We start from the raw sequence: 27,721 nt of genomic DNA on the forward strand, positions 1-27,721 counted from the left end.
CGCTGCCACCGCGCGGCACTGCGCGCCCAGCCCCGCGCGCCGTGGTCACATGCTCCGCCCGCGCCTCGCCTCGGCCGCTCGGACCCGCGCCCGCCCCGCCCGGGGACCGCCGTGCAGCCCGCCGAGCAGCCCGCCGAGCTCGAATGGCGCGCTGCGGAAGGTTCCGCACCGACCCGAAACCAGGAGTTAGTCCAGGGCACCGTGCGGGAAGTACCATTACCCTCTCCGCTGCGGGAACGGTCAGACCGGGGACTGAGGGCAAGGGTCGAGGTGCACCTTGCAAGGGGCAAGACGCCAAGACCATCAGTGACCACCCCATCGGGACGCCAAGTCAGGCCCAGGATACTTGCATGAACTAGTCACTAACTCGTGACCTAGACCTTTGAGGGGTTTCGCGCCTCACGGTGCTAATGGATCTGGGACTCCCGAGTCGTACAAGTGGAAAGATGTCCCTCCAGAGATAGAAAAGCTAAATTGCATTGTTGAGTTTCAGAGCATCTGGACACAGAGACATTGGTCATCATTGTCCCTACTCATAATAAAATTAAATATTGACTTTGATACCTTAAGGAGAATCATCTTTTCCTGATGTGAGTTAATAGGAAACAGTAAGACTTAACTTCATATTGTTTGGCTATTTCAACGGAAGCCTTTTGTTGCTACGAATACAAAGACACCAAAATTAAGTTAGTCTTCTTATTAAATACCAAACAAAGCAAAATTCTTCTGTGACAAAAGATGCAGAGAGCCAACCTAACATGTGCTCCATAATGAATCAAAGGTCCCAGTGCCCAAAACAGGACCAATAATTTCCATGCTGGCAGCGAGCATGACTTAAAAGAAACTGATATTGGAGGTCCTAGTTTGTGGCGACTTACTAAACTGGGGTTTTATTTGGATAATTTTTGTTGTTTTGGTTTTGGTGTTTCGAGACAGGGTTTCTTTCTCTGTGAAGCCCTGGGTGTCCTGGAACTCCATCGATAGACCAGACTGACCTCATACTCAGAGATCTGCCTGCCTCTACCTCCAGAATTCCAGAAATAAAGGCATGTGTTAGCACCACCCCGCCTTTCTTAAAACCCCGATAATTTCTCTTTCTGCTTTTGTGTCACATGCATTCTATTCCTTCTTCTTTTCCCAACTCTGAGTCCCACCGTAGCTCAGTCACACACGCACACACACACACACACACACTTATATAGAAATATCGTTTTAAATGTAGATACAAAGAAAACATGTAATTCTTTGAGTCTCACTCTGTTTAATATGCTTTTTAAAAAAGATCGACCCAATCTTTTCACATATGATGTCATCTTTGTTTATGGCCATTGTATATACGCACGACACTTTCATTATTGGCTAATCTGCTGGTGGACGTCTAGGTTAGTTCCACATCCTGCCTATTGCCAGTCATGCAATAACTGGATAAGCGTGGATGTACATTCTGTGGCGAACTGACAAGGAGTCCTTCAAGTATATATGCCCAGGAGCACAGCTGTTCTTATTTTAGTTTTTGAGAAGCTCCACACTGATGTCCATCGTAGCTGTACAAGCTAACATCTCACCAGCAGTGTGTAAGGAGTTGTCTCTTCCCCTTCTCCCCAGTACTGTTATGTTTTCTTGGCAGTTGTGCTGACTGGGGCAAGCTGGAGTCTCAAGGCAGTGCTAACTTCCTATTTCCTTGATGGCCAAGGATGCTGAGCAGTTTTCAAGTGTGTGTTGCTATTTATACTTCCTCTTTGGCGAACTACCTATTCAATTCCCTAGCCTATTTATTGGTGGTTGATTTTGGTTTGGGGTGTTGAATATTTGTGATTTGTTTACATATTTTACATAGGTTACCTTTTCAGTTTCCTCTAATCCCTCCAGATACCTTGGCCAGGTGGGCACTCATGGGTCCCACTCACCCATCTCTCTTCAAAGTAGGATAGGAATATCATCAAGTAATAAAAGCAGGACCGCAAGCCACTGGCTCTCTATGTTAGTTCTGTGCCCGGCTGCTTTGCTCAAAGTGTTCTCAGAACTAGGTTCTCTGGAGTCTTCAGGGCTTCTAAGGATAGAATTATTTAGTTTGGAAGTAGGGATTTGACTTCACTTCCTATTTGTGTCCTGTTTGTCTTGCTGACCTAGCTAAGGCTTCAAGCAGGACACCTTCCTGTTTATTCCCTCTATGTTTTCTTCTATATTTTTAGACACTAACAGATTCTCCAAGCCTGTATTGTTTAACTCAGCTCCTTCTTGTAGTCTCACTGATTCCTAGGTTTGGTCTTTTCACTGTATCCCAGAGGTCTAAACATGTACTCATACTTGTATTTTTAATTTGCTACAATTTTATTTTGTGTTGCTTTTACTTCTTCATTCGGATTTCTATTGCTGAGAATAACAAGGTGCTGTGAAGAGACACCCTAACCACAGAGACTCTTACAAGGAAAACACTGAATTGGGGTGGCTCACTTAGTTTCAGAGGCTCGGTCTATTATCATCATGGTGGGAAGCATGTGGAATGCGGGCAGACATGGTGCTGGTACATCTTCACCAGAAGGCAACAGGAAGTGGTCTGTGAATCGCACTGAGCTTGAGCACAGGAGAGCTGATTCCACTCCCTCAGTGACACACTTCCTCCAACAAGGTCGTACCTACTCCAATAAAGCACCACCTCTGAATAGTGCCACTCCCTATGAGATAATGGGGGCCAATTACATCCAAACCACATCGTCTACACTGCTGAATCTCCCACTTCCTCTTTTACCATCTAACATTATATGGAGACTTTGTTCTCCAGCTTCTGCACTGAATTCATCTGCTTCTTCAGATCTCCTTTCAGCACACTGAGTATTTTTGCCAGTAAAGTAAGAACAAGTTGCAGCAGCTCAGCTCCCGACGGGAGGAAGGGAAGTAGAGCTGCTTCCAAAAGCAGGTTGGGCCCCACCGCTATCACTGACTAGTCCAGGAAACTGAGGCTTCAGGAACAGGTTGATCAAGCCATGGACCTTTCACTAAAATAGATCATATAGTAGGGCACAAGGCAAATCTTCATAGATACAGGAAATTACAGTATGTCCTTAAATTACAGCTGATTACAATGGAAGAACACCACAAGTGAGCAGCAAGAGGAATGACGTGCACAAAGTCAACAAGGTAAGAGAAAAACATCCCGGAAGTAAATGGAAATGAGAAAAGAACATGCCGAAATTCTACAGGCTACAGTGGAAAGTGCTGTCTACGCAGGCTCTTGAGGGAGGATTGTCATCAGTGGTCTTACTCCACTAGGCATGATGTGCCCACAGATACAACAGGAGCGTGACTGTTATGGGGCTGACCAATCACTGTCGTCCATGCTTAGTCCTGCAAACCCGGTCAAGCGCAAGACTGTGCCCCATCGTGGAAATTCTCGTTATTTGTTGTCGAGTGTGTGTTCATGTGTAGGTTTTCCTTGAAGACCTTCAGGTAACTACAATGTGCAGACCCCAAAGACCCTGACATAAAAAGGCTGATGCTAACTAGCGCCAGCGGGAGAGCGACAGCCATGGGCAGACTCTTTTAAATGCGGGAGAAGGTATGGGTGTGTGATAAATTGCAATGAGGTGGGAAGATGTCACAGAGTAAGGCAACTGCCCATAAAAAGTATTTACAGTGAGGAGACTCTGCAACTATAAACACACCTTAATGCATTTTTCTCACAGTGTACCTAATAGGAACTTATATTTTGAATTAACTGGAAATGAATGAGTTATTTTAAAAGGTGGCTGGTACCTAATTGCAGGATTTTCCCAAGCCCCATCATGATGAAGTCCGATTTGAGTAAATTCTACTTAATTTCAGAATTAAGAATATTACTAACACAAAATTATAAAACATATTGGAAAGAAAGAGAAGGCAAATTGGTAGGTATGTTTATTGCTAAATCTATAGTCAAGTTCCATGATTTAAAATTATTTAAAACAAAAGTATAAATATCTATAAAAAAGACGGTACTTTAAATTAAAATCGTTTTTTCAAAACCTGTAGCATGATGGTTATAAAATAACAATTATGAGAATGACACATTTATAATTACAGAAAACATTAAAAATGAACACTAACGAAGTGTGTCTTGCTGCTGAATTGGGGGAAAGGGTGGGGACAAATTTTTTTTATGTGTATTTACTGAAAGATTTTCCACCGACACTGCACATGCCCCGCCCTTTGGCATTTCGCTATAAAACATGAATTTACTCAAAGGAGGCAGAATGGGTAAAACCCCAAAGGTGGTGGAGAGTAAGTTGTCCTGCACTCAAACACAAAGTAAACAATTGCCGGGGGCATGTCCTGAACGCCCAGGCACTAGCTACACAAGAACACTACCTGCCTCCTCGGACACGAACACAAAACCCACTTTAGTGATCCAAGAAGAAACAAACATGTTGTTCGTGGTTGATCTCTTGCCTGTCTATGCTGACTCTGACATTGTTTCTCGGTCATAATGAAATCTAGTTTGAAAAGGATTTTCTTCACAGGTGAGCAGTTGAAACACGATTAGTATTTGTAGCTTACACTCTATTTTGGACTTCTGCTCTTTCCTTAACGTTTGCATACACCTAAATTCTTTAAAATGACAACCTTGAAAGTGAATTTCTAAGGAGCTGTTTTCAGTTTATATGCCATAGGAATGGTGTTTACATACTATTCGTAAAGACTGGGTTACATTACACATGGTTACAGGCCACATATAGGTATTATCAGATACACATTGGACTTTTAGCAAAAATACTTTTCTACATTTACATTATATACATTCATATTCTGAAATTTTAGACTAGTATGTTGAGGAATTTAATTTGTTAAAAATGCCCCCAAATTTCCATTTTATTATTTAACAAAACTTTGAATATATTTTAACTTAATTCTAATAAAATATTGTATCATGTGAAGAGCCAAGATAATAAGGTCTGTCATAGATAAATGTATTTTTTCCACCATAGTTCTTCCAGATTGGAATAATTAATTACACATGGCAATAATTACTTTATCGAGAGTTCTGCCAGTGGGGTCACTAGGTACATAACAAAGTTATTTCTTTAAAAGGCACGATGGAGGAAATGTCCTACAGACTAGGATTCTACATCCAGGGTAATGTTCTTCAAAGTTGATGGTAATATAAATGATTTTCGAGCAAGTAGCTGAACTTATTGATCTCCAGTAAATCTGAACCTTCAGAAATAATAAAAACATCTCAGGAAAAAGAGAAATGTTAGCAGTTAAATTTTTGGCTTTACAAAACATGATGGTTTGAATGAGAAATGTACCCATAGGCTGAGATACTTCAACACTCTGGGGAGGCTTAGGAGGAACAAACTTACCGGAGCAAGTATGTTCCTGGGGGAAGGGCTTTCAGAGTACAGTTTCTCCCTACTTCCTGTTCACTTTCTTCTTTGTGCTGTGGTAAAGATGTGATCACCCAGTTTCCTGTTCCTCCCGTTTTGCCTGACACTTCCCTGATGGACTCTATTCCTCTGGAACCGTAAGTTCAAATAAACTCTTTCTTTTATTAAAAAAATAGAGTTGTGCTATTAAGACTATATTTAAATATATTCCCCTGGATGACAGACAGCAAATGTGGACTGATGCTACCTAAGAGAAAAGCATCAAATGGACCATTCTCTTAGCTGATCATGCTACAGGCTATACACACAGGTATGAAAACCAAGCACATCCAAATAAGGGAAGAATATTTACATGCATATATTATGGCTCAATAAGAAACAGATTATTAAAGTATAATATGAGTATATTAAATTAATTCACAGTATAAATACATTTTAAGGAGTAATTTTAGTTGTGAATAATAAAAATACACATATCACATCAGTTAAGCACTATTATTAATACACATTTTGTTTTTCACATATATGAAAATATATATGTAGGGCTCTTCTAAACTAAACATTTTTACATAAATATCCACTGATTTAAATAAAGGTTGACAGAGGTAGAATCTGTGTCACTGTTCATGATTCGCAGGAACAAGTACTTCAAATATTTCATTACTCTTGTGCTCTTACAAAAATCCATGTGGGAACTCACTGAAAACCATTATCTGAAAGTGAATGAAGAAAAAATGATAAAGTTACTCAACATATTAAAGAAAAACTTAATTCAATGGTGTTTCAAATTACAGTCTCTAATAAAAACTTGTTTCCCAAATCTCATGGTGTTTAGGGAGCAGCAGTCTACGTGAAGACAAAGGCAATAAGAGCATGACTTGGGGTTGCTGACGCAGGGTCCTCGGGGGCCTGGGTGACACTGGGACAAAAGAAGAAATGCACAGTTGGTCTCTGCCCCACCCCCACACACCGGGCACAGGGCTCCCAGGAGGTACCTGAGCAGTAGTGATTCTGAGATGCTGATGAGGAGACCAATGGCCAAGGACTGGTGGGGAGGGGCTGCCCACCAGGCAGGTGATGCTGGGTAGAGGAGGAAGGCTAAGGGCCTAGTCACCAATGCTAGTGATGTGTCAGTGTGCTATGCCAGGTACTGAAGTCTCTGTAAAGGCCCAAGGGTACTAGGGTTGGAGACCGTCCAGAGAGCTGGACACTTGAAGTTGTACTTGGGAGGGAATGGAAGCCTTGCACTTGGTGTTTGTTTGGCCATTCATTGGTATCTTTTATAGTAACTGGGTAATCAGAGCCCCTGGCAAATTCCATCAACCCTGCGAGGGAAACCTGTGGAACCCTAGGTTTAAGAGCAGGAAGGTCAGAAGCACATCCACCTGGGGCTGTACTTGGCACCTGGTGAGGGGAGGAGTCTTGCTGGCCGACCCTGACCAATGGGATCCAGCGCTGTCTCCAGGCAGAGCAGTTTAAAGGAATGAAATTATAGCACACCTACTTGCTGTGTGATGGAGAATTAATTGTCAGAAGGGTTGTGTTGAGTGTGTGGCAGTAGGATAAACGGGCTTTCCTATCTCCTGTGGTGTTAATAAAAAGAAAGTAAGAGCAAAAATTGGGTTATATATTTTTACTACTAGAGAGACACTAATCTGAGAAACGATTCCATGTGTAATTTGTCTCTGAGTGCTCACTGGAGAAATCCTTTAAAATTAGCTTTAGTGACATTACCCAGAAATATCTACAAAAATGGATTACTGGCTAATAAACAAGTTGGATCATTGAGAATTGCCAATTACTACAAAATTAAAAGTTGTGACTCTGTTAACAGCTGTAAAGGAAAGGTTTTCTAACGCACGTAGACCAGGAGGGTTGTAACTCTGGAAATGGAAAGAGTGTGGTGAGGGTGTGGAGAGCCAGAGCCTAGAGCAGGGCTGAGAGTACCAACAGTGGAGCTATGTGGACCACTCTCTGCAGAGGGGGCTTGCTTGCTACGAAAGATGAAGGCCTGCCTTCAGATCCCCAGATCTCACACACACACACACACACACACACACACACACACACACACACACTCGAGCCAGACCCTGAGCAACCCCAGAGCTGGGGGAATGCAAAAAAAAAAAAAAAAAAGACGGATTTTGGAGGCTCGCTGACCAGCCCAATCTAACTGAAATGGTGAGCTCCAGGTTCAGTGGGGATGCAAACACTTGAGGTGAAAGAGAAAAGTCAATGTTGTAAGAATGTAAACACTAAGGCAAAAAGTAGCAACCAGGCACCATGAGAGCAGAACCCTGAACTCTGGCCTCAGGATGTGAAAGCACAGGGTGACCACTGCTTGTATGAGAACTTTGAGCCTCTGAGGAAATGCTTACTGTCTTCTACACACAGCACTTGTGTTAAAATAGGCAAAGAAATGCACACTTTAAAGAAACTGACTCAGCCATTTCTGTCAGTGAGTCTGCATTCTTCAGTTGTTATCTGTCAAAGCCAGGGTCTGCCTCAGGCTATCTCCAGGAATTAGGACCAACCCTTCAACTCCGCCTCAGCCGAGGGTATCTAACATCAGCTACCTGGGACCAGATCCTCACGTCCGTGGAAGCTTGGACATGAGTGACCTCGGCAATTTCAGCCCTAAGTCTATACTCAGGGCGCTCTTCCTAGCAGCCACCAAATGCCCATCAAGCCGAGTGTAAACTAATGGGGTAAGGGCACATCAGGGCACTCCACTGTGCAGCACACATATCAGTGGCTGGATCTCACCAATGCACCACTGAGAATAAGAGTCCAGGCATGCACAAATGCACTGATAAAATCCGAAAATGAAAAAGAATCTAGGCTTTACCACTGAAGATGGCTGCTTTCAGAGCAGAGCTTGAGGCTGGAACCAAGCGAGGTAACACGTTCTCTTTGTCCCAGTGAGCCTCCTACAGCGCCTTTTCTTGATGGTCTGCTTGAGGCAGGGTCTCATGTAGCCTAGGTTGGCCCCAAACTCACTATGCAGCTGTAGATGACTTTGAACTCCTGACTTTCCTGTTTCCACCTCCTAAGAACTGGGAACAGTTTTCTGAACTCATTCTGTGATCCGTTTCAAACTCTTACTGCTCTTTCTCTGTCTGGTCCCTACACTTCCTGTGTGGCTCAGACACAGCAGTGAGGCAGGGCAGCCACAGAAAAGTCTTCACTCAACTCCTCTGTATCCACCTACAGTCAAGACAGACTCGGGGCCCTTCTGAGTTAGAGTGGAGCCTACATCCGCATGTAACCTCACCTCCACAGACTTTGTGTGCCCCATCCTTCGTTTCAAACCTTTCTCCCACACTGTCCCCCTCAGCCCCCCATTCCTGCCGAATGGAGCGCACTGTGCCTCACCCGCTGTCTCAAAGCTCTTCCCACTTTCATCAGGTGTCATTTGTACACGGAATTTGGTACTTGATTGTGTCACCCTGTGTCATCTAGCACTTCGCTGTGGCTTTGATTCCAACCCTACAACTCCTCTGCGGGGCTAAGAATGAACCCAAGGTTGCTGCATGCCACATTCCTAACCCTTCCCTTTTCAGCTGGGTACAAGTGACACGCAGTGAAACGCATGGATCACATCCTCAGCTGCTGTGCCACCAACACATGAACATTTCCGTTACTCCAGGTAGTCCCCCTCTCTAAGCCATCTCTTTCTCTGACAGGAACGACAATTCCAAATTTTTTACAACTACAGATTAGCTTTACCTGTCCTTAGAATCCGATACATAGCTCTCTGATAACTATGCATTTACATGCTCAGGAGACTGTATAGGAGATTTCAGAGTAGAACTCAGAGGTGACGTAGGAAGACCATGCCGGCGCATCTCCTGGATTGCTCGCTCTCTGTTGGTGAAGATCACAGAAGAGATTCTATGTAAGCACCATGCAAAACCAAAAAGTGGCTATTGGGGTTATTGATCAATTAGGTAACATCTACCAATATAATTAGCATTTCTACCAGCTTCATTTTGGGTTAGTTTGTTTTGTCTTTGAAATGAAACCTTACTATGTTATGTTACCCAAGCTATCCTAGACCCAGGGGCTCAATTGATTCTCCCACCTTAGTCCCTCAAAGAAGCTGGGACTGCAAGTGGATAGGATGCCTGGCTTAGCCTTATATACTTTTACCAAATCTGCAGAATTTTTATTCATATGCATGGGCGTTTGCCTGCCTGCGTTCATGTCAATGCACAACACACAAGCCTGGTGCCTGTGGAGAAGAGAAAATGGCCGAGTCACTATGTAGGTACTGGGTCCTCTGGGCAAGCAGCCAGGGCTCTTAATGACTGGACCGTCCTTCCAGTCCCAATTTGTAGTTTATTTTTTCAGTAATATGTAAAATATTTCATTTAAAAGATTAGAAGAAATTGTTCAAAGCAAAATTATGCTACAGCCAAGTCATAACATTAGGGCATCAACAAAATAATATATTAGAAACGATCACAATATATATACTAAAAAAAGTAGGATATCAAGTATATATTCAGAAACATACAAATCCGCACAAGCCGGCCAGGGTGGCACATGTCGGTAATGCCAGCACTTGGGAGGCAGAGGCCGAGGGAGAGAGACCTTGTCTCAAAAAACGAAACCAAAGCAAACAAAAACAAAAACCAATATACAACTACATGTTAAATGAAAGATATTAATAGTGATTCTGGAAGAGCTTACTTTTTTCTTTATGTTTTAAAATACATTTAAGAATTTATTTCTCAAGTGTTCTGTTGACAGGCAGCTTCCTTGCCTTTACGCCGTTTATGGCATCCAGCACAGTTGAGCACCTCAGTTTCACGCCTCGTCCTTTCCTGGCTCCCCTTCTGCCCGCACTGCCATGTCTTAGTTCTTTATCGGATGCTCTGCATCTGCCTGTTCTCACATCCGTGCTGGTCTCCAGGGCCTGGTTACCAGTCTTTAGTGATTCCAGCTGAGGGGGAATTCATCCCCCCAAAAGTAAATAAAATTCTACCCCTGCCCTTACAGACTTCTTATCGGCTTCTTGAGATAGTCTTTTGCTATGTAGAGGAGGCTGGCCTCAGGCTCACAATCCTCCTGCCTCAGCCTACTGAGTCCGAGGATTACAGGTGTGCCCTGTCATGCCTGGCACATGCTATTTACATTCATTCTCGTGTGTGTGCATGTATCAACTTAAAGCATTTAAAAGTCTGTGTATGGAGCAACCACGTATCACTTGTATGTCACTAACTTGTCACTGAAGGCTCAGTACAGTGCTTCCATGTTGGATGCTTCCTTCCTCTGCTCCTTCTTTTCTTATCTCTCTTTGCATTCTTTGCATGGAACTCTAGCCTTCTCTGTGCACAAATCTCCCAAACGTCTGAGATAAAAGAGCCCACTTTCCCTGTCACATTCTTTCCTGGTGTCTGGAGTCTGCCAGTGCCCACTGTCTACTCTATAGCTCCACAGTCTCTGCCTGGGCCTTTTCTTGAGCTACTCAGTACATCTTTCCTTCCTAGAGAGGTTCCTCAAACCCTTTCTTTCCTCAATATTACCCTGTCAGAAAAACTTATAGAAGGCTTTTTCCTCTCAAATTTCTCCCTCACTCCAAGAAATGTAAACAAACACACAGGACCCTGCTAGTGTACTGCGGCCTCTGAGGGATTAAGTGTGGAACAACCAGATTATTTTCCTGCTTCTTCCCACCCACAAGAATCAGGTTTTGTCTTGAGGGTGGGGTGACAGGGCCCATGAGAATGTGCCACTTCGTCTGACAGTAAAGAGTAGGGAGGATATGTTTTTGAGGCCCAAGGATTCTCTGAGGCCATAGAGAGCATGACTGAGGTTACCGAAAAGTGCAGCCATCACTAAAGAAGGAAACACTATTTATTACATACAGTCTCGCACTCTACCTTCCAAGTTCAAACAAATCACCAGTTTTCACACCACCATGGCAATCAAGCCTACTTCTATCTAAAGCAACAACTACTGACATCACAGCGGATCCCCTGTAGACTTAATACAATGTATCACTCAGGTTTGGATGCAAATGGGAAAGATAAAATTTTTAAAATGATCTAATAGGCAGTTTTAGTCGACTTGAGAACAAACCTCGGGTGTCTAAGAAAGAGCAACAGAAAAATATAACTTGGCTGTTGACTTTCAAATTAGACTTTGATTATAATTCATTTCTTTTTGGACACTGGTCTCCCAGGGTGGCTCTTAAGCTCATGATCCCTCTGCCTCAGCCTCCTGAATGCTGGGACACAGGTGCAAGCACTACATCTGGCGTGGTTTCCCTGCTAAAGCAGGTCTCATATCTGTAATATTTAGGGACTCAATGTTTTAGCATGAAGTAAATGAACTGAACTACGAGCATGAAAATAATTAGGGAGCAGGGAATACGTTACAGAGGTTAAGGGCTTTGGACTGAACAGATATGTTTGTACTTAAACCATGGCTCTGTCACGTACAAGTGTGATCATATTGGCAGATACTGGGATAATCAGACACGTGTTGAGTGCCCAGCTCATAACTGCTACTGCACTTATGACACCATCATCATCATCTCATGATAATATGCTTCCAAAAGCACTGTATCTGGGGGGCTCTTGCAGGGACCTTGGTTATGTCACCATCTAGACTTGACTGTCACCTGCAGAATGCTCCAAGAAGCATGTCTATAGCAGCGCTCTTTTCATTACTGCAGGGATTCTGTCTCTTACAGAATCTTTTACTCTATGAGAGAATTCGCTAAGAAATTTATCTTATGTATTAATACTAAAGAAATTTGCTATTTGCAAGTCACATTACTCTTTGAATAGGCTAGAAGATATGCAGGAATATTGTTTAATGTCAAAAAGAAACGTCTTACCGTTCATATCTCTCATTTGAAATCTGCCTTTTCAGAGCATCATAATCGGCCTGCAACTGTGTCACTTTAGCTCGAAGCATAGCGGTTTCTCGGCTCTGGGTAGTTCTTAAAGACAAATGCAAAGACCTCAGCAATGAGAAATCAATGACACGTCTTGTAGAATCAAGTGCAAATACAAATGGAGGCGATGCTAAGAATAGACAAGGACTCTGGCTTTCCAACGTGGCCCTCTCGGATTCAGGGCTTCTTCTGTACTCTGCAGGTTTACTGCCAGCTACAGAGCTGGTAGCATGTGCTGCATGCGCAGCAGACCTGGGAACTAGAAACAGGATGTAAAATACCTTCTGTGGTTCTTCCTTGCCTCTTGCCTCAGGAAGAACATTGTTTTCAACTCCCCAAGTCCCTGCAAAAGGCCCATTCTTCTCCGTGCTCTCTACCCCAGGCTTTTCTCTTCTAGGACCACATCATCTCCAGTCTCCTCAAGGGAGACGGGCACACTCGTGAAGACCTTTCCCATCTCTCACCCTGACAAGCTTTCCCCCACCGACGCCTTCACTCACTCATCAAACTCAGGTTCTTCCTGAAGCTCACTCCTCCCCTCCCTCTCCCATGGCACCACCTTGGAGACAAGACGTACACATCTACAGTCTCAAACTCGTCTCCTGAGCTATTCCTCTGGATGTCCGGAAATATCAGACAAGAAAGTCAGCTACAGTGATTTGTATCACTTTCCCACAGTGCCCTTGCTGTACAAGAGGTGAAAAGGAACTTGTGGTCAACACTTCCCCACACAGGTTGCTCCAGGATGCTGTGTGATGCCTGTGTTCTGACAAATAAAGCTTGCTTGGAGCCAGAGGGCAGAGCTAGCCACTACCTGACCACAGAGGTTTGGACGACTGTAGAAAGAGGAGACAGGAAGTGGTAAGGCGGGCCTGAGAGAGGATCTTTTGGACATAGGTTTTGAGGAGGGAGGAAGAGACTGTGGCTGCTCCCCTGTTTCTCTGATCTTCCAGTCTGCTATCTGACTCCTGATTTTTATTGATAAGATTAGGTAGATTAGCCCTTCACCAGGACACTTACAGTTTGCTCTCGGAGAGGTTAAGCTTCTCCTTCAGCAGCTGGATTTCTGTGTCCTTCTCATGCGAGGTTAAATGGGAATGAAATTCTTTATCTCTGTTTGTAGCTAACAACGACTCCAGATTTTTAATTGTCTGTCTCTCACTTGTCAGTTGTTTTTTCAACAGTTCTGATTCGGATTTTACATTTTCTAATTCTGCTATTGCCTACAGGAAAAACAAAGATAAATTTAGTAAAAATTTAGGCTTAGTCTGAAAATTATTTATCTTTCAATATAATAGTGATTGACAGCAATTGTTTCATTTTTGAGTACTGGTTGAAGACTTCCAAACGTTTCCTAAGTCATCAGAAGAGCCTAACAATTTTAAAGTTACCTTTGCTACTTTTACTCAGGGCTTATTGGGCTTTAAGGCATACTTCCCCCTCCAATGAGGACCACCCCCATGCACCAGTTAGTGAGCTGCTCCAGTCTACGCAGTACGCGTGCTCTTTGACTACACATTCAAGCCAGTACTGTAACTTCTCAGTTGTGGCCTGGCAAGTGAACCCTACAGATATACCTCTGTGAGAGCACACATCAGCTTGTTCAAAGTTATGCCTCAACTTGGGATGGGGAAGTCCAGGATTTAGTTAGTTAATAATTTAAACGCCTTGAGATTTTTTTATCATAAAAATTCTTAGAAAAAATGAACTGTTTGATCTTTCAATCAAATTTTACTTCTAAACAGAAAAAGAATATTTGTTCCGGATCTACAGTTAAGAAAATGCCTAAATTTCTTAAGGACCATCTATTGAAAACCCAATTTTATCCTTTTAGCACTGGGACAAAACCCAGAGCATCACGCACGGAGGCGAGGACTCCACCACTGAACTACACCCCAGCTTATCCTTGTGCTTGACAGACAGACAGTCTTGGCAGAGAATCCATAGCCAAATCCAGTTATCTTGCTGTCAAAATGAACAGAGAACAACTCCATGAAAAAGGAACGTAAAGAAAAACCATGCCTGAGGGCTCCACAAAGCAAGGTGCCCAACAATCTCTCCCAGCACCTACCCTCTCCAGCTCAAGGCTTTTGGAATTCAGCTGCTGGGTCATGAGGTCCTTGCCAGAATCGAGCTTAATGCAAAGTTCTCGGAGAGATGACATGTCACTTAGCACTGTTGCTTTCTCGCTTTCAAGAAGTCGCAGCTCTTCTTCTAACCGAGACATGGCTTTGGCCATTGATGAGATCTGAGACTCGTAAGCGTGATGTGCATTGATGTGCTGAGGAAAGAAAGCAAAACATAAAAGTAATATAATCCAGTCACTTGAAGTGCAAGCCTGCAAAGACAGCCTCAGGAGCCTGTGTAGCCGCAAACTTCCTCCAGAAAAACAAGTGCTAATTCTTGCGTATGCTAAAACATTCTCAGGAAGTATGTGCTATTTTAAGAAAGCCTAGTTATTCTCAAAAGGAACAGCATATAATTATTAATTATAATAACTAAATAACTCATATACATTTAGAAGATATAAAGATGAAAATTATGCTAAAATAATATGACTGTTTTAAAGAATTTTTTCTTCATAAATAGCCCTTGTTATAATAGCATTTTCTTATCAAATAGTAACACATTTTAAATAAATGTATTTATATATAATTCCAATTCATTCTTTTAAATTCTAAATTTTAAAACTAGGGTTTATTTTAATACTAAATACCTGAAATTTAGTCTCATTTCATTGGCCACTTTATAAGATTTTAGTAATTTTGGAATAATGAACAAAAACTGAAATACTGATAAAAGACTTTCCTAAAATAACCCAAACTTTAAAATTTTTATCCTTTAATTTTATGCAATAATTATGAATTTATATAAGCTCCACTTTGGTGTTTCAGGAAAGCAGCCATTCTTAAAAAGCAAAATGATGTTAGCAGAGTTCACAGAAATCAACCAATTAAAAACCAATATTATGCAATGAAGATTATTAGACATCATAGCTACAGAAAGGTAACCATTTGACGTTTCCATATTAGTAGACTGGGCAAACAGCAGTTCCCCAAACAAAGGAGACGTAAGCACAGGAAGCAGGCCAGCAGTGCAGCTCCCAGGCAGGACACTTTCCTAGCATGCAGAACCCCAGAGGTCCAACCTCAGCACTATAAAAACAAACAAAATAACAAAACAAAACCCTCTAAGAACCCGTTTTTTTATATCACGTAAGAATATTAGCAATAATAAAGAATAAAGAATGAAGGAATATTCCTGAGAAACTCTTACAAGCAGAGAAGCATCTTTAGTAAAGAATATGTAGTCATCCTATAGTTTGGGGCCTGTTATTCCGGACTGCTGCCAACTGGGTGTGCTGGTTTGACTTGGTAGTCCCCCATAGGCTCATACAGTTGAACCTGGTCCCCAGTTGGTGGTGCTCTTGGTGAGCTATGAAAATTTTGGGACAATGAGACTTGCTAGAGAAAGTAGGTCACTGGGGATGGGCGTTCAGAGGTCATGGTCTTGCCCACTCCCTGCTCATGTTTTCTGTGTGTGGCTGAAGGTGTGAACTCAGCTTCCTGCTCTGGCCTCCTGCTGTCATGCCTCCCTCCACCCGTTATGGATTTTCCTCTGCATCTGGAAACCAAAATAAACTTTCTTCCTTAAGTTCCTTTTGGTCATGGTATTTATCACAGCAGAGGAAAGTCACTAAAAACACTGAATACCATCCTTCCCCTTCGGATCTGGAGGCTGCAAACCATTATTTGTTTTAAGAGACTTTTTTTAAAAATAAATAAATAAACTTTACATGTTATGGGTATTTTGCTTGCAACTCTATGCACCATGTGCATGCAGTGCCCACAGAGGCCAGCAGAGGGCTTCAGATCCCCTTGAAACTGGAGTTACCTACTGTTGTGAGTCAGGGGGCATCAAACCCAAGTTCTCTGAAAGGGTAGCCAGAGCTCTTAACTACTGAGCCATTTCTCTAGCCCTGCAAATCCAGAGGCTAAGTTATCAGAACTAGCTCTTTCTAGAGACTCTCAAGCAGACGGCTGAGTGTCTCTCTCCTAACTTTCTTTGGTGTTTGCCTTGTAGATATCTCTGCCTCCAATTTCACAGTGCTCTCCCATGTCCCAAATTTCCCTCATCTTAGAGAGACGTGGATGTCCACTGGATCATGCTCTACCTTAGCCAGCATCTTCTAATCTTAACCACATCTGCAAAGACACTACTTCAACAAGGTCACATTTGCAAACACTTAGGCATTCAAAGTAATTTTTCAGCAGTCACGGTTCCACCTATTCTGAAGCCCTAAGTATAGGTCCTTCTCAAGCATGAAACACCTGCATGGTATCTAAAATTCTTGAATTGACTAGGTTTAATATTTTGAATGTGTTTACTGTGGGGTAGAGGCGTTTGTGTGGAGATCAAAGAACACCTTGCAGCACTTGCATAATGGGAAGTGGTGTCTTCCCATTATGTGGGATCTGGCTTTGTGGCAAGTCCCTTTACCCAGTGCACCAACTCGCTGGCCCTGCATCCACAATAACAGCATAAACTGTCATATCCTTAGGCATCATCTAGATGAGATACGAATATGACTCCGGTGCGCTGTGGGTAACATTTTCCTCTATCTGCCGAGCTCTAACCCTAGAAAACAGGTTGGAGTGTTGGACACAGCGCAGATGGCTCTTTCTACAGGAGGAGGAGGAGGAATACGGTGGCTAGCGGTTCTGTCAGTCAGCTTTCAACACTGCGAGAAATTCTGAAGAAGCATTTGGAAGGACAATTCTGTTTAGGCCTCAGTTTCAGAGATTTCAGCCCATGATCACTTGGCCACACCACTTCCGGGTTGCAGTGAGGCAGTAAGTGTATCATGACATAAATGCGTGGCCAAGGAGTCCACTCACCCCACTGCATCAAGAAAAGCAAGAGGGAGCTAAGGAAGGACTAAGGTCCCACCATCCCCTCAGAGATGTACCCTTGTACATCTAACTCCTTGTAATGAGCTAACTCCTTGTGAGCCTCCAACCCCTGTGACCAAGTCTTTAGCCCACAGGTCTTTAGGAGATGAATGAGATGCAAAACATAACCCTAGTCCCAGGTAAGCTTGCAATCAAGCAGGGCAACTTCTATTCGATTTCAAGTCTTAAGAGTAATTATCTGTGACACTAATGCATTGTCCCCTGGGCCTCCCAGCATGGTCTCTTTCTTAATCCTCAGGGACACTGGCACTTCCTGTACCTGCAATCCTAGATTCCATGTCCTCTGGCTTCTGGTAGCAGTGAAGACCCGCCAGCCTCTGAGCTGCCCTTGGGAGCACCACTGTGGCTTCTGAGACACTCTTAGAGTCATTCTCCCTTTCTTAAAGGTGACTAGTCACCAGAAGACAAGAAACCAGTGTCCCATCTTCACCTAGGAAGATGCTAGGGGCCCAACAGCTTTTCTTTCCTTCGCTTCATGTCTGTCCCTCCTGATCGTAGCTGGCAGTCTCTGCTGAGATGGCTGGCTGGACCCGTGGCTGCCATCCTGAGTTACCCAGTCACACTGCCAGGCTGCCTGCAGGTATTGTGTGGATGGGCATGCTGAAATACTTCTGAAGGCCATTAAGTTCTGGTTCCTTCTGCACCCTCTCTCATAATGAGGCTTCCTTCCCACACTGCGTGGGCATCTCAGTTAAATGTCAAAGTTCATCTCTTCCATGTTCTAATTCTGCCATGTTCTTCATAACAAGTTCACCCTTTTCCCAGTGTCCAGTAATATGTTCTTCAATTCTATTTGAGACCTTGCTAGAAGAAATATTCCATATATAATAATACATGTATTCTGCACCTAAAGAATATCTCCTCTTTTTAAAGTTTATTTATTTAGAGACAGTGTCTCCTGTAGCTCAAACTGGCCTAGAATCTACTAAATTAATGATGATCTTGAACTTCTTCCAGCCACCACACCTACCTTACATGTATGTGGGGCTCATAGTCAGGGCTTCATGCATGCTAGGCAGGCATTCTACCAATTGAACTAGTCCCCCAGGTTAATTTTCTCTTTATGAAGCCCATAGTATCGAAACTTCTAGAAATGATCTCTTCAAGACAATCTAGGCTTCTCTCAGCACATACTCAAAGCCTACCCAGTTTCTGTTGCCCAATTACCCGATTTTAAGACTTCCACATTTCCAATGTCTGTTACCGCAGTGACTCTCTTCTTGATCCCAAATCTATGTGAGTGTCCTGTGGCTGTAGCCTCAACTCTAGTGGCTTTAAACAGAAATGTCCTCTTCATAGCTCCAGGGGCTATAAATGCAAATGTCAACTGACAGTAAAGTTGGTTCCCTCTGGAGAGTCTGAAACAAAACCATCCCATGCCTGCATCCTTGGTTCTTGAAGTTGCCAGCTGTGATCCTAGCAACAATCCCACCCTGGTCTGTGCATGGTGGCTGTCCCCATGTCTTTGTCTAAAAAGGCATTGTTTTGTAAGGGTCTTAGACTTGGCCTCATTTACTTGGTTATATATACAAAGACACTACTACAAAATAAGAGACTAAGGTTTAGGACCTAAATACATATATATTTTGGAGGTTCTAACTCTGTGCACTACAGAGTTGTTACTTTCTTCTGAAAGATGTAAATAAGAAAATTATACTAAGAAAAAATCGGCAATATATTTACATCAAAGTAAGATTTCTTATTAATTTAACTGACTTCCAAAGTGTATTAATAAAATTTTTACTCAACTGTCATTATAATGAAAGCTTATTTATGTCTAAATGCTGGGTCAGGGATGCTGCTCTTCCTCCTGACCCATCTCTCTAGCCCTTTGCTAGTCATTTTATCACAGCAACCGGGCCAGTAACTAGCACATCATGTCAACAGTGACGGGGCTGTCAGGATCCAAAATGTGGAAATAACTTCACCAGAAGGTGAATGGCTAAGCCACATTTTAATGCCTATTATTCAGCTTCAGAAAAGGACAAAACATGATTCAAGGGAGATAAGTTCTGAGATGAAGTGAGCCTGGGAGGATGGAAGTATTTGCACAACAGGGTGGAGATTAGTGCAGTGTTACACTAATGTTGTAGGATCTCACACTTGAGAGGAGATAAAAGGCAAATCTCATGTCGCCCACTGTGGTAGTCTAAATGTAACTGGTACCCATACGCTCATAGGGAGTGACACTATTAGGAGGTGTGGCCTTGTTGGAGGAAGTGTGTCACTGTGGGGGTGGGCTTTGAGGTGTCCTATGCTCAAGCTACACCCAGTGACAAAGTTCACTTCCTGCTGCCTATAAATCAAGATGTAGAACTCTCAGCTCCTTCTCCAGCACCATGTCTGCCCACATGTTGCCATGTTCCACCATGATGATAATGGACAAAGCCTCTGAAAGTGTAAGAGCCTCAATTAAATGCTTTTTTATGTAAGAGTGGCCGTGGTCATGGTGTCTCTTCACAGCAATAGAAACCCTACCTAAGAGAGCCACATCTTTACTATAATGACAAAGGGAACGGGCACTCAAGCAAGTTAGGAGCGGGCACTCAAGCAAGTTAGGAGCGTCAGTAGCAGAGGGTTAGCTTTGAGCTGGAGCTCAGCAGTGACCACAGCCTCACTGGTGCAGTGTCTCTGAGTGTGTCACTTACTGAGTGGTCTCATCACTAGACAGCGGCACCTTACCTCCTGGATTTCCTTCTCGAGGAGCTCCACTCGCTCTCGCAGGTGCCTTCTTTCTGTGTCAATGGACAGCAGCTCCAGGCGGACTGAGCTGCTCTCCCCTTCAGCTTGTTGGGCTTTGATCTCCCAGTCCTCAGCACGGTTGTGAAGCATCTGGAATCTGTCTAGCAAGTCTTTGTTTTCATTTTCCTGGTTTAAAAACAATTACTTTATTTCTAAGTCAGTATTGTCAATAGGATATCTATATCACAGACACACAGACAAACACACACACACACACACACACACACACACACGGGACTGCTTGAATTTAGGAAGCATCAGTATGTGTACAGGCACTATACTAAGATCCATGGGGAAATATAAAGTCAGTAGAAAAGACCTCTACTCTCAAATGTCTAATATGTAATATCGAATCTCAAATGTCCAATACATAATACTGGAGACAGAATTAAAGGCAAAGAGAGCTCTTAGAAAGCCAGTCTTAAATGCAAGCCAAACACTGTTATTCACCTTCGCAGCCATGAGGCTCTCCCATCGTGACACCTCCGTGATGTACTTATGAACTCTGCTCTTCATCTCTTCCTTCTCTTGTACTGCTGTTTCTAATTCTATTGAGATTTCCTGTGAGTTGGCCAAGCAGAAAGAGTCAATGTTAGCTCTAGTCACATCAAACACATTCTTTGGAATTGAAGAAACAAGGGGAAAACTTCTACTGTTATTTTCGTGTATTTCTGTGACTGACCTTGGTGCATGTGTGTGTGCATGTGTGTGGTGTGTGCATTGGTGTACGGGTGAACAAACTCATGTGCACAGGTGGAGAGCAAAGGAGGATGCCAGGTTCCCTTCGTCACCACTCTTCCCATATCCTCCCGAGTAGGCCCTTCATTGGAAGTGAAGTTCCCCATTTCAGCGAGACTGGCCAACAAGCTCCTGAGATCTGATGTCTATGACCTCCAACTCTGGGGTGACAGGCAGCCATGCCAGGCTTTTATGTGAGTACAGGAGATTTGACCTCTGAACCTCTTACCTTCATTTCACAGCCAGCACTCTTAGTCACTAGTCTTCTCCCCCTCCCTGACCTGGATTTTTCAGTAAACTTTTCCACAAAACTGCCATGACAGTCCTGATCATGTATTTGATTTTATATCATGGCCAGTTATAGTTAGTAGTTGACATTAAAAAGTTGACATATTTATAATATAATTGATACTGAATACTAAAAGTAATTTTCTTTTTTTTTTCCAGACTCGACATAGAATAAAAGTAATTTTCTAAACATAAAAGAAACCATGGGGGGGGGGGGGGGCTGGAGAGATGGCTCAGAGATTAAAAGTACTGGCTGCCCTTCCAGAGGTCCTGAGTTCCATTTCTAGCACCCACCTGGTGGCTCACAACCATCTGTAATGAGATCTGATATCCTGTTCAGCCTGTAGGAATATATGCAGGTAGAATACTGTATACATAATAAACACATCTTCAAAAAAGAAACCATTGGTCTTAAGAGCATAATGATGTAATAAACGATTATATAAAAAAAACTACCTTACAATATCTGCCATTAAAAATATTCTTTCATTTACTTACAGATATAGCTCTAAGACAACAGAAGTAAGTGCAAACAAAAACCTGTCACGGGTCCGTTGTAAAAAGAGAGAAGTTGCCCTAAGAGTGATTCTGCTGTTCCCACCCAATGCTATGACAATAACTTCTGTCACAGAGAAGGCCATGCTACTCAGAAACAAAAACCAAATGCTATTAGGTCTGGGGACACGTTAACAAAATTGTACTTGCTAACTACCACTCAGACAGCCACTGCTCCCCTCAAGGACTTACACGGCTTCCATTCAATACCATTGCATTTTAGGAGAAAATATTTAGAAGTTTAATACTTAGCAAATATTAAGTTCCATGAAAAATCTCTGCCTGGTGTCATACCTGGTTTTCCCTTGCCATCGTGGCCAGGTCATCTTGTAACCTTCTGTTTTCCTTAAAAGAGATCTCCCTAGATTTCCCAACGTCCTCCAGCTCTGTGTGAGCTGCATCGAGCTGCCGTCGGAGGCTGTTTATCTCTCGGTCTCGATTAGCCAAGGTGTCCTTTAGCTGGCTGTCAAAACGTGGTGTGGCAGTAATAAAGCATTATGACAAACTCTAGCTTACTTCAAATAAGACCAGAACATTCTCAATAAGTGCGTGAGTACACAAGAGTACAGCTGCTGCCTCTGACGCTCATTAAAAATACTCAGGGACTTTAGATTCCTATCAAATAGATGCAAATAAAGCCTCAAAATACATATTCTTATTTTACAAGTTAAGCAAACATAACATTTTCAACTGTTAGGACTAAAATATAAAACATCATTAAATATTTAATTTTTATATTAAATATATTATAATATGATGTTTATATTTCCATTATTATACAAGACATAAAGGTAGGTAAAATAAATATAATTAGTGACTTTTGGTTTTAGACCAGACACAAAATGTAAGCTTTTGAGAGTGCTCAGGATAGGTTTAATTGAAGAACAAATGGGGAAACTGGCTATGAACACAATCCACGATGAGATGGGCAGGACTTTCACAGATGACTACATAAGCACAAAGAGCAGGCAGATAAAAGCACAGGCACTAGGAAACAACAGAGGCAGAGAGCAAGTCAGAGCAGGGGGCTGAGAAAGCAAGGATGCCAGTGGCAAATCTGGGAACTTCACAGGAGACAGTCTCCTGTCACCAGACTGCTAACTCAGTAAGACCTCACTCACTGAGAATTTCTCGAACATGGACCACCCTTCATTGACTACTTACTTCAAAGATGTTTCATACTCTACGACTGTGACCTTCACCTGGGCAATAGCTTTCTCCTGAAGAAATTACAGAAACATGGATTCTAAATCATTCACACACAATCATTCTTAGCTAAATTTGCATAACCCACTACATTTAGATAGTAAGTAGCTAACTATACAGTTCAATTATATAAACCATACATAAATGCAAGCTCTAAGTAAAATAGTTCTATATCCATGTGTATGTCACATCTTGGTATGTTTCTACCCATCTACAAACTGCAGCGGTTTCTTCAAAGTGTGCTTAAATGAGATAAAAATCACATTCTCGGAATTGATAAATCCTATCTTAAAGATTCCTATTACTAGGCTAGAAGGAAATTTAGACTTGTCAAAAACAGCATGGGCCTCAGGAATTGCCTGTGGGCTCCCGCTGAGACGCCAGGGAACATGCGGCAGATACATACTTTGCTGATGAGGCTCTCTTGCAGGCTGGCGATCTTCTCTGTCTTCTCATCCACAGTCTCCTGGAGAAAGTCCTTCTCTTTGTCAATCACGCCAATGGTCTTCTTCAAGGCGTGAGCTTCTTCGCTCTGGGATGCCATCTTACAGCTTAGTTTTTCTACACAGAAAGAGGAATGTTTGTTAGACAGAGGCAATTAAGCTTAGCAAAAGCAAAATTTCAGAAGGCTCACCTAGTTTTTCCTCCAGAACTTTAACTTCTTCTTGGGCGGATTCAAGTTCACCTCTTTTTATGGAAAGTCGATGCTGACAGTCATCAAGTGACTGCTGCAGCTGTTCATTTACCATCCTAAAATGGTGGACAAAACAAACGGCACTCTTTAGCTCTCACAAAAATAGCTTTGTTATGTGAATGGTCTTAAAATATTTTAATTTATTTAAGTTTCTTTTATTTCTTATTATAAAGCTCTTCCAGTATATCAGTGGCATTCTATTATACAATATTATTCTTGCTGTCCACCATTCTTTTCCAAAATGGTACCATCTTCTTAAAAATAATATGGTATAAAAATGAATTGTATATTCTCTTCTAGAAGTTTCTTGGCTGTTTTAATGTTCTCCTCAGTTTCCTAACATCAACCCCCTTTTCCTCAAAATGTATTTCCAATAGTGGAGGCAAAGAGAAAGTCCTGTCTTTATAACATGGCTGGACACTCCAGACTCTCCATAAGTCTTCAACATCCTGACCATGAAAGCTTACAATTTTGCTTCTTTTGATTCTGAGGGGCAGACGGCTGTAGGTATGTTGAGAAGGTAGGCATTTTTACAGTGAAACGGGATAAGACTAAAGGCTGGTTTCAGGGAACAAAGGAAGGAGTCGTGGGAGCTGAGGAGGTCTCTGGTGAAGACTGTCTCAAGACTCTATTACTAGTTGGAAGTACCAGTTCCTTCAGAAGGAGCATCTCGGGAGCTGTAACAGAAGTCTTGGTTCTCAGTCACAGGCTTCCAAATGCTTCTAGTGAGAAAGCACTGACCCAGCCTGGACCATTCTCACCTCAGGTGGTTTGCTGCAAATAGCTTCCTTTTGGGTTTCCTTTGAGGACAAGACACTGAAGAAGATCCTAATGACAGCTTGAGTTAGAGGTGCCTAGTGAGGAAGAGGTCTGGTTCCAAAGACAATGAGTAAAATGGGACATCTCTATAGAAATAAACAAATTTTTGCTTTTCCATATGAAGTTTAGTACTGTTCTTTTGAGATCTGTGAAGAATTTTGCTGGGAGGTAGGTTTGGAAATTCAATGGCCTATTACATTAAACTATTGGTGAGCTTTCTTGGAGGCTCTCCTATGTGCCCAAGGTGCCAGCCCATTAGGAAGGCTGTGAATAGCATCACATGGTACAGCAGGAAAGGAGAGTAAGAGGAAGCGGAAGTGCAGTGTGAAGAAGGAAAAGGAAAGCCAAGGCCATCGACTGACCCACAGAAGACCAAGAACAGACCTACTGACTTCTCTAGCTTTTTGTCCTTCTGAATTATAGGTGAAATTCTTGAATTTGTTCTTTATTTCACCAACTCAGTTTTCTACAGTAGCCAATCTCTTTAACTCAATAATGCTCACTAACCTTCTTGGGTGACGTTAATCAGTCTTTTAAAACCAGCATCACTACTCTCCCTTCTGATTGCAGCTACTGCTTCATTACTGGGTTGCAGAGCTAGGAATTCTGTTGATGTTTGAGAATCTCTTCCTAATTTTTATGGTTAAATATAATTAAGAGGGAGAGATTCCCCCTGACCCTTTCTGCTAACCTCCAGTTGCCTTCTGCTTTGTTTGTCTGTTTGTCTACCTATGCTTAGGACAGTTTTATAGGAGGGGCTGACACTATTAGCTTTTATCTCTTTAAGTTTTATGTGCTTGAAACTGACAAATGGCTAACCAATAACCCAGTAATCCAATGCATACATTATGGATTACTGTACTGCTATTTTATTCCCATATCTATCACCTTTGATTTTATAAAAGAAACATTTCTTAAGTTTGCCTTTTCCCTTCAAGTCCATACTGTCTCAGTCCTGACCTATGACCTCTGTCGCTTATCGCCCATCTCGAAGACTTCAAATCCATGCTCTCTGTGTTATCAGAGTTAGCTCTCCTAGCCTTTGGCTACATTTTCGTTTTCTAAATCAGAATGGTTTAAAAAAGGACATGAAACATTCTGAATTTCTATTATTTTAAAAGAGGAAAGAAAAAGGAGGAAAAGGTCCACAAGGTAGAAGGCCTAAGAGCCCAGCAGTCCTTCCCTGCAGAGCACAGTGTCTTGAATATTTACTAAGGTACCAACAACTGACGATCATGTCACCTTGTGAAAGTTTCAAACTACAGATACCCAGATCTATCCAGACTCACTCAGGTAAATCAGGTAACCCCAGACCTCCCTCTATCCTCTCCAGAAGCTCCAAGAAGACGGTACCATGAGGCCAACTTGGGAAAGCACTGTTTAAAGACACAGAGCTGAATGCCATGGTGATGAACCTTGCATAACCAGAAGAAGCATGTCCCAGAGGAGAAGTAACGAAATCTTTAACAGACTTACCTAAGAGAGTTCATCTCTGTTTTCTGATGAGATGAGTCACCAGCCACGTGGCTAAGCTTTTGAGCTTGGAGTTTTGATTTGGTCTCCAATGACTCTACTGTTTCTTTCATTATTAATATTTTAGATTGCAATTCATATTTTTCATGTTCAAGCTATAATTTAAATTTAAAACATTAATAATCATATATATGGTAATATCTTATTTTTCATAGCTATACTTTAATAATATTTCTGGAAGACAATTATGGAAATATGTTAGATTTTTAACACACTGAACATCATCTGTACTCTTAAGACCAAAATGTCAGGATCAGTGCATCCTCTGCCTTTCTTTCCTCACTATCACAACAATAACAGAAACACACAGCACAAATGAGACAGGAAGGGAGACGATAAGCAGGATGAAAAATCAGAGGAACTTCCTAAAACACAAACAAAAGCCTCAAAACCCTCCATGGTTCATTTCTAGCTTTTGGAACCAAGAGACACCTCCCCCTCAAAAAGTAACCCTCAAACCTACAATAAGCAGACAGGAATTACACAAAAATAAGAGTTTAAAAGAATGTAACCACAAAATGGTCGAGATTTATATGAGAAACAAAGTGAAAGTTTCCCTGTACTGCCTAAAAAGAGACCTGACAATGTAGACTGCCATGCTTCTCTGGGTAGGAACATAATACTTTAAATGTGTTAAAATTTCATCAAGTTATAAATTCAATGAAATGCCAATAAAAGCAATTCAATTAGGAATGGATGGTACCTTATACTTTAATTCTTTTAGAAGAAAGGACAAACTGGGAATGAAAGAACAGAAATAAATTTACCATAAGAGATACTAAAATAAACAATAAAGCTATGGCAACTAAAACTGGGCTTTGTGTATAAATGGATAAGAAAACACACCCATTTCCCCCATATAAGAGCATGCAGAATATAAAGAAATCATAAAACAAAAAGAATATCTCTTATGTGGTTTAAAAAATACATCTGACCCTCCATGAGCAGGCTGTAGTGATATTCTTTTCCTGCCATACAAAACCACAATCCTGAATCTTCTTTCTTATTTTCTGTTTGGGTTTTGTTTGTTTGTTTGTTTGTTTTAAAGATGGGATCTTGCTATGTTCCACAGACTATCCTGAACTCCTATGTTCAAATGATCCCCCTGCCTCAGCCTCCTACAGGGCTCAATCTGCAGGCATGCACCACAGCACCAAGCATCCTGTTTCTCTTCTGTGGCATTCCTTCCTAAGCCATGAACCGCGTAGTTTCATTTGTTTTACCTGAATAGAATCACACTCTAGGCTTTCAGCAACTTACTGTGTTGGTACAACACGCATGGTAGCAGCCATACATGTTGAGGTTAGTAACTTTCATCCTATTTCTGCTCAACATCACTCCACTGGATGATTTACAATCACCAACTTGTTCAAATAAATACTTCTGGCTTTATGGGGCCTGTTGTCTGTCACTGCCACTCCAGTGAAGCACGGTAGCAGATGCAGACAATACAGAGACACAGCAAATAACCCGCTCACTATCTTCACTAAAACCCAGTTGACAGAGCAGTTAGTGCGTCTAGTCTAGGAGCCACAGCTTGCTGACCTTCCATATAGAGCAACTCTCTAGGAATGAGTTGCTGCTGCCTTGGAAGCCTGCAGCTGCTATTCATGCCTGCTGTGCTTTAAACACGAAATGCTCACTACAAACTCGGGTGTTGAAGCCTTGGTCCCCTGCTGGTGGCACTTTTTGGGGAGGTGTGGGAACTTCAGGAAAAGGGACCTCTTAGAAGTAAGGAGGTTGCTGAGGTGTGGCCTGAGAATGATGCACCATGTTCCCTGCCTCCCACCTTCACGGCTCTCTGCTGTCAGGTGAGCAGTGCTAGTCTAGCAGACCCTCTCCACCACCACTGGCTTCAGAGCCAAGCAATGGAAGCAGCCATGGGCTGAGCCCCTGAAAC

At 42.3% G+C, this 27,721-nt stretch overlaps 1 protein-coding gene across 3 annotated transcripts in view; it reads right to left on the reverse strand.

Annotated features, from left to right (window-relative positions):
• Positions 1 to 3,888: 3,888 nt before the first annotated feature.
• Cep135 (centrosomal protein 135) overlaps positions 3,889 to 27,721 on the reverse strand; it is a 58,552-nt gene continuing 34,719 nt past the window's right edge. For all 3 annotated transcript variants that reach the window (XM_041671050.1, XM_041671049.1, XM_041671051.1), the window contains exons 15-26: positions 25,765 to 25,916; positions 23,410 to 23,525; positions 23,182 to 23,336; positions 22,734 to 22,789; positions 21,864 to 22,032; positions 20,439 to 20,549; positions 19,929 to 20,114; positions 14,345 to 14,554; positions 13,294 to 13,496; positions 12,214 to 12,318; positions 9,093 to 9,230; positions 3,889 to 6,076 (exon numbers count right to left, since the gene is read on the reverse strand). In XM_041671050.1, coding sequence (XP_041526984.1) covers positions 9,128 to 9,230; positions 12,214 to 12,318; positions 13,294 to 13,496; positions 14,345 to 14,554; positions 19,929 to 20,114; positions 20,439 to 20,549; positions 21,864 to 22,032; positions 22,734 to 22,789; positions 23,182 to 23,336; positions 23,410 to 23,525; positions 25,765 to 25,916 — 1,566 coding nt within the window. In that variant the 3' untranslated portion in view covers positions 3,889 to 6,076; positions 9,093 to 9,127. The remainder of the gene's footprint in view (positions 6,077 to 9,092; positions 9,231 to 12,213; positions 12,319 to 13,293; positions 13,497 to 14,344; positions 14,555 to 19,928; positions 20,115 to 20,438; positions 20,550 to 21,863; positions 22,033 to 22,733; positions 22,790 to 23,181; positions 23,337 to 23,409; positions 23,526 to 25,764; positions 25,917 to 27,721) is intronic.

The sequence above is a fragment of the Microtus oregoni genome, unplaced genomic scaffold (genome assembly GCF_018167655.1).
Source record: "Microtus oregoni isolate MIOR12 unplaced genomic scaffold, Mior012 000021F_ref0000039, whole genome shotgun sequence".
Lineage (NCBI taxonomy): Eukaryota > Metazoa > Chordata > Mammalia > Rodentia > Cricetidae > Microtus > Microtus oregoni.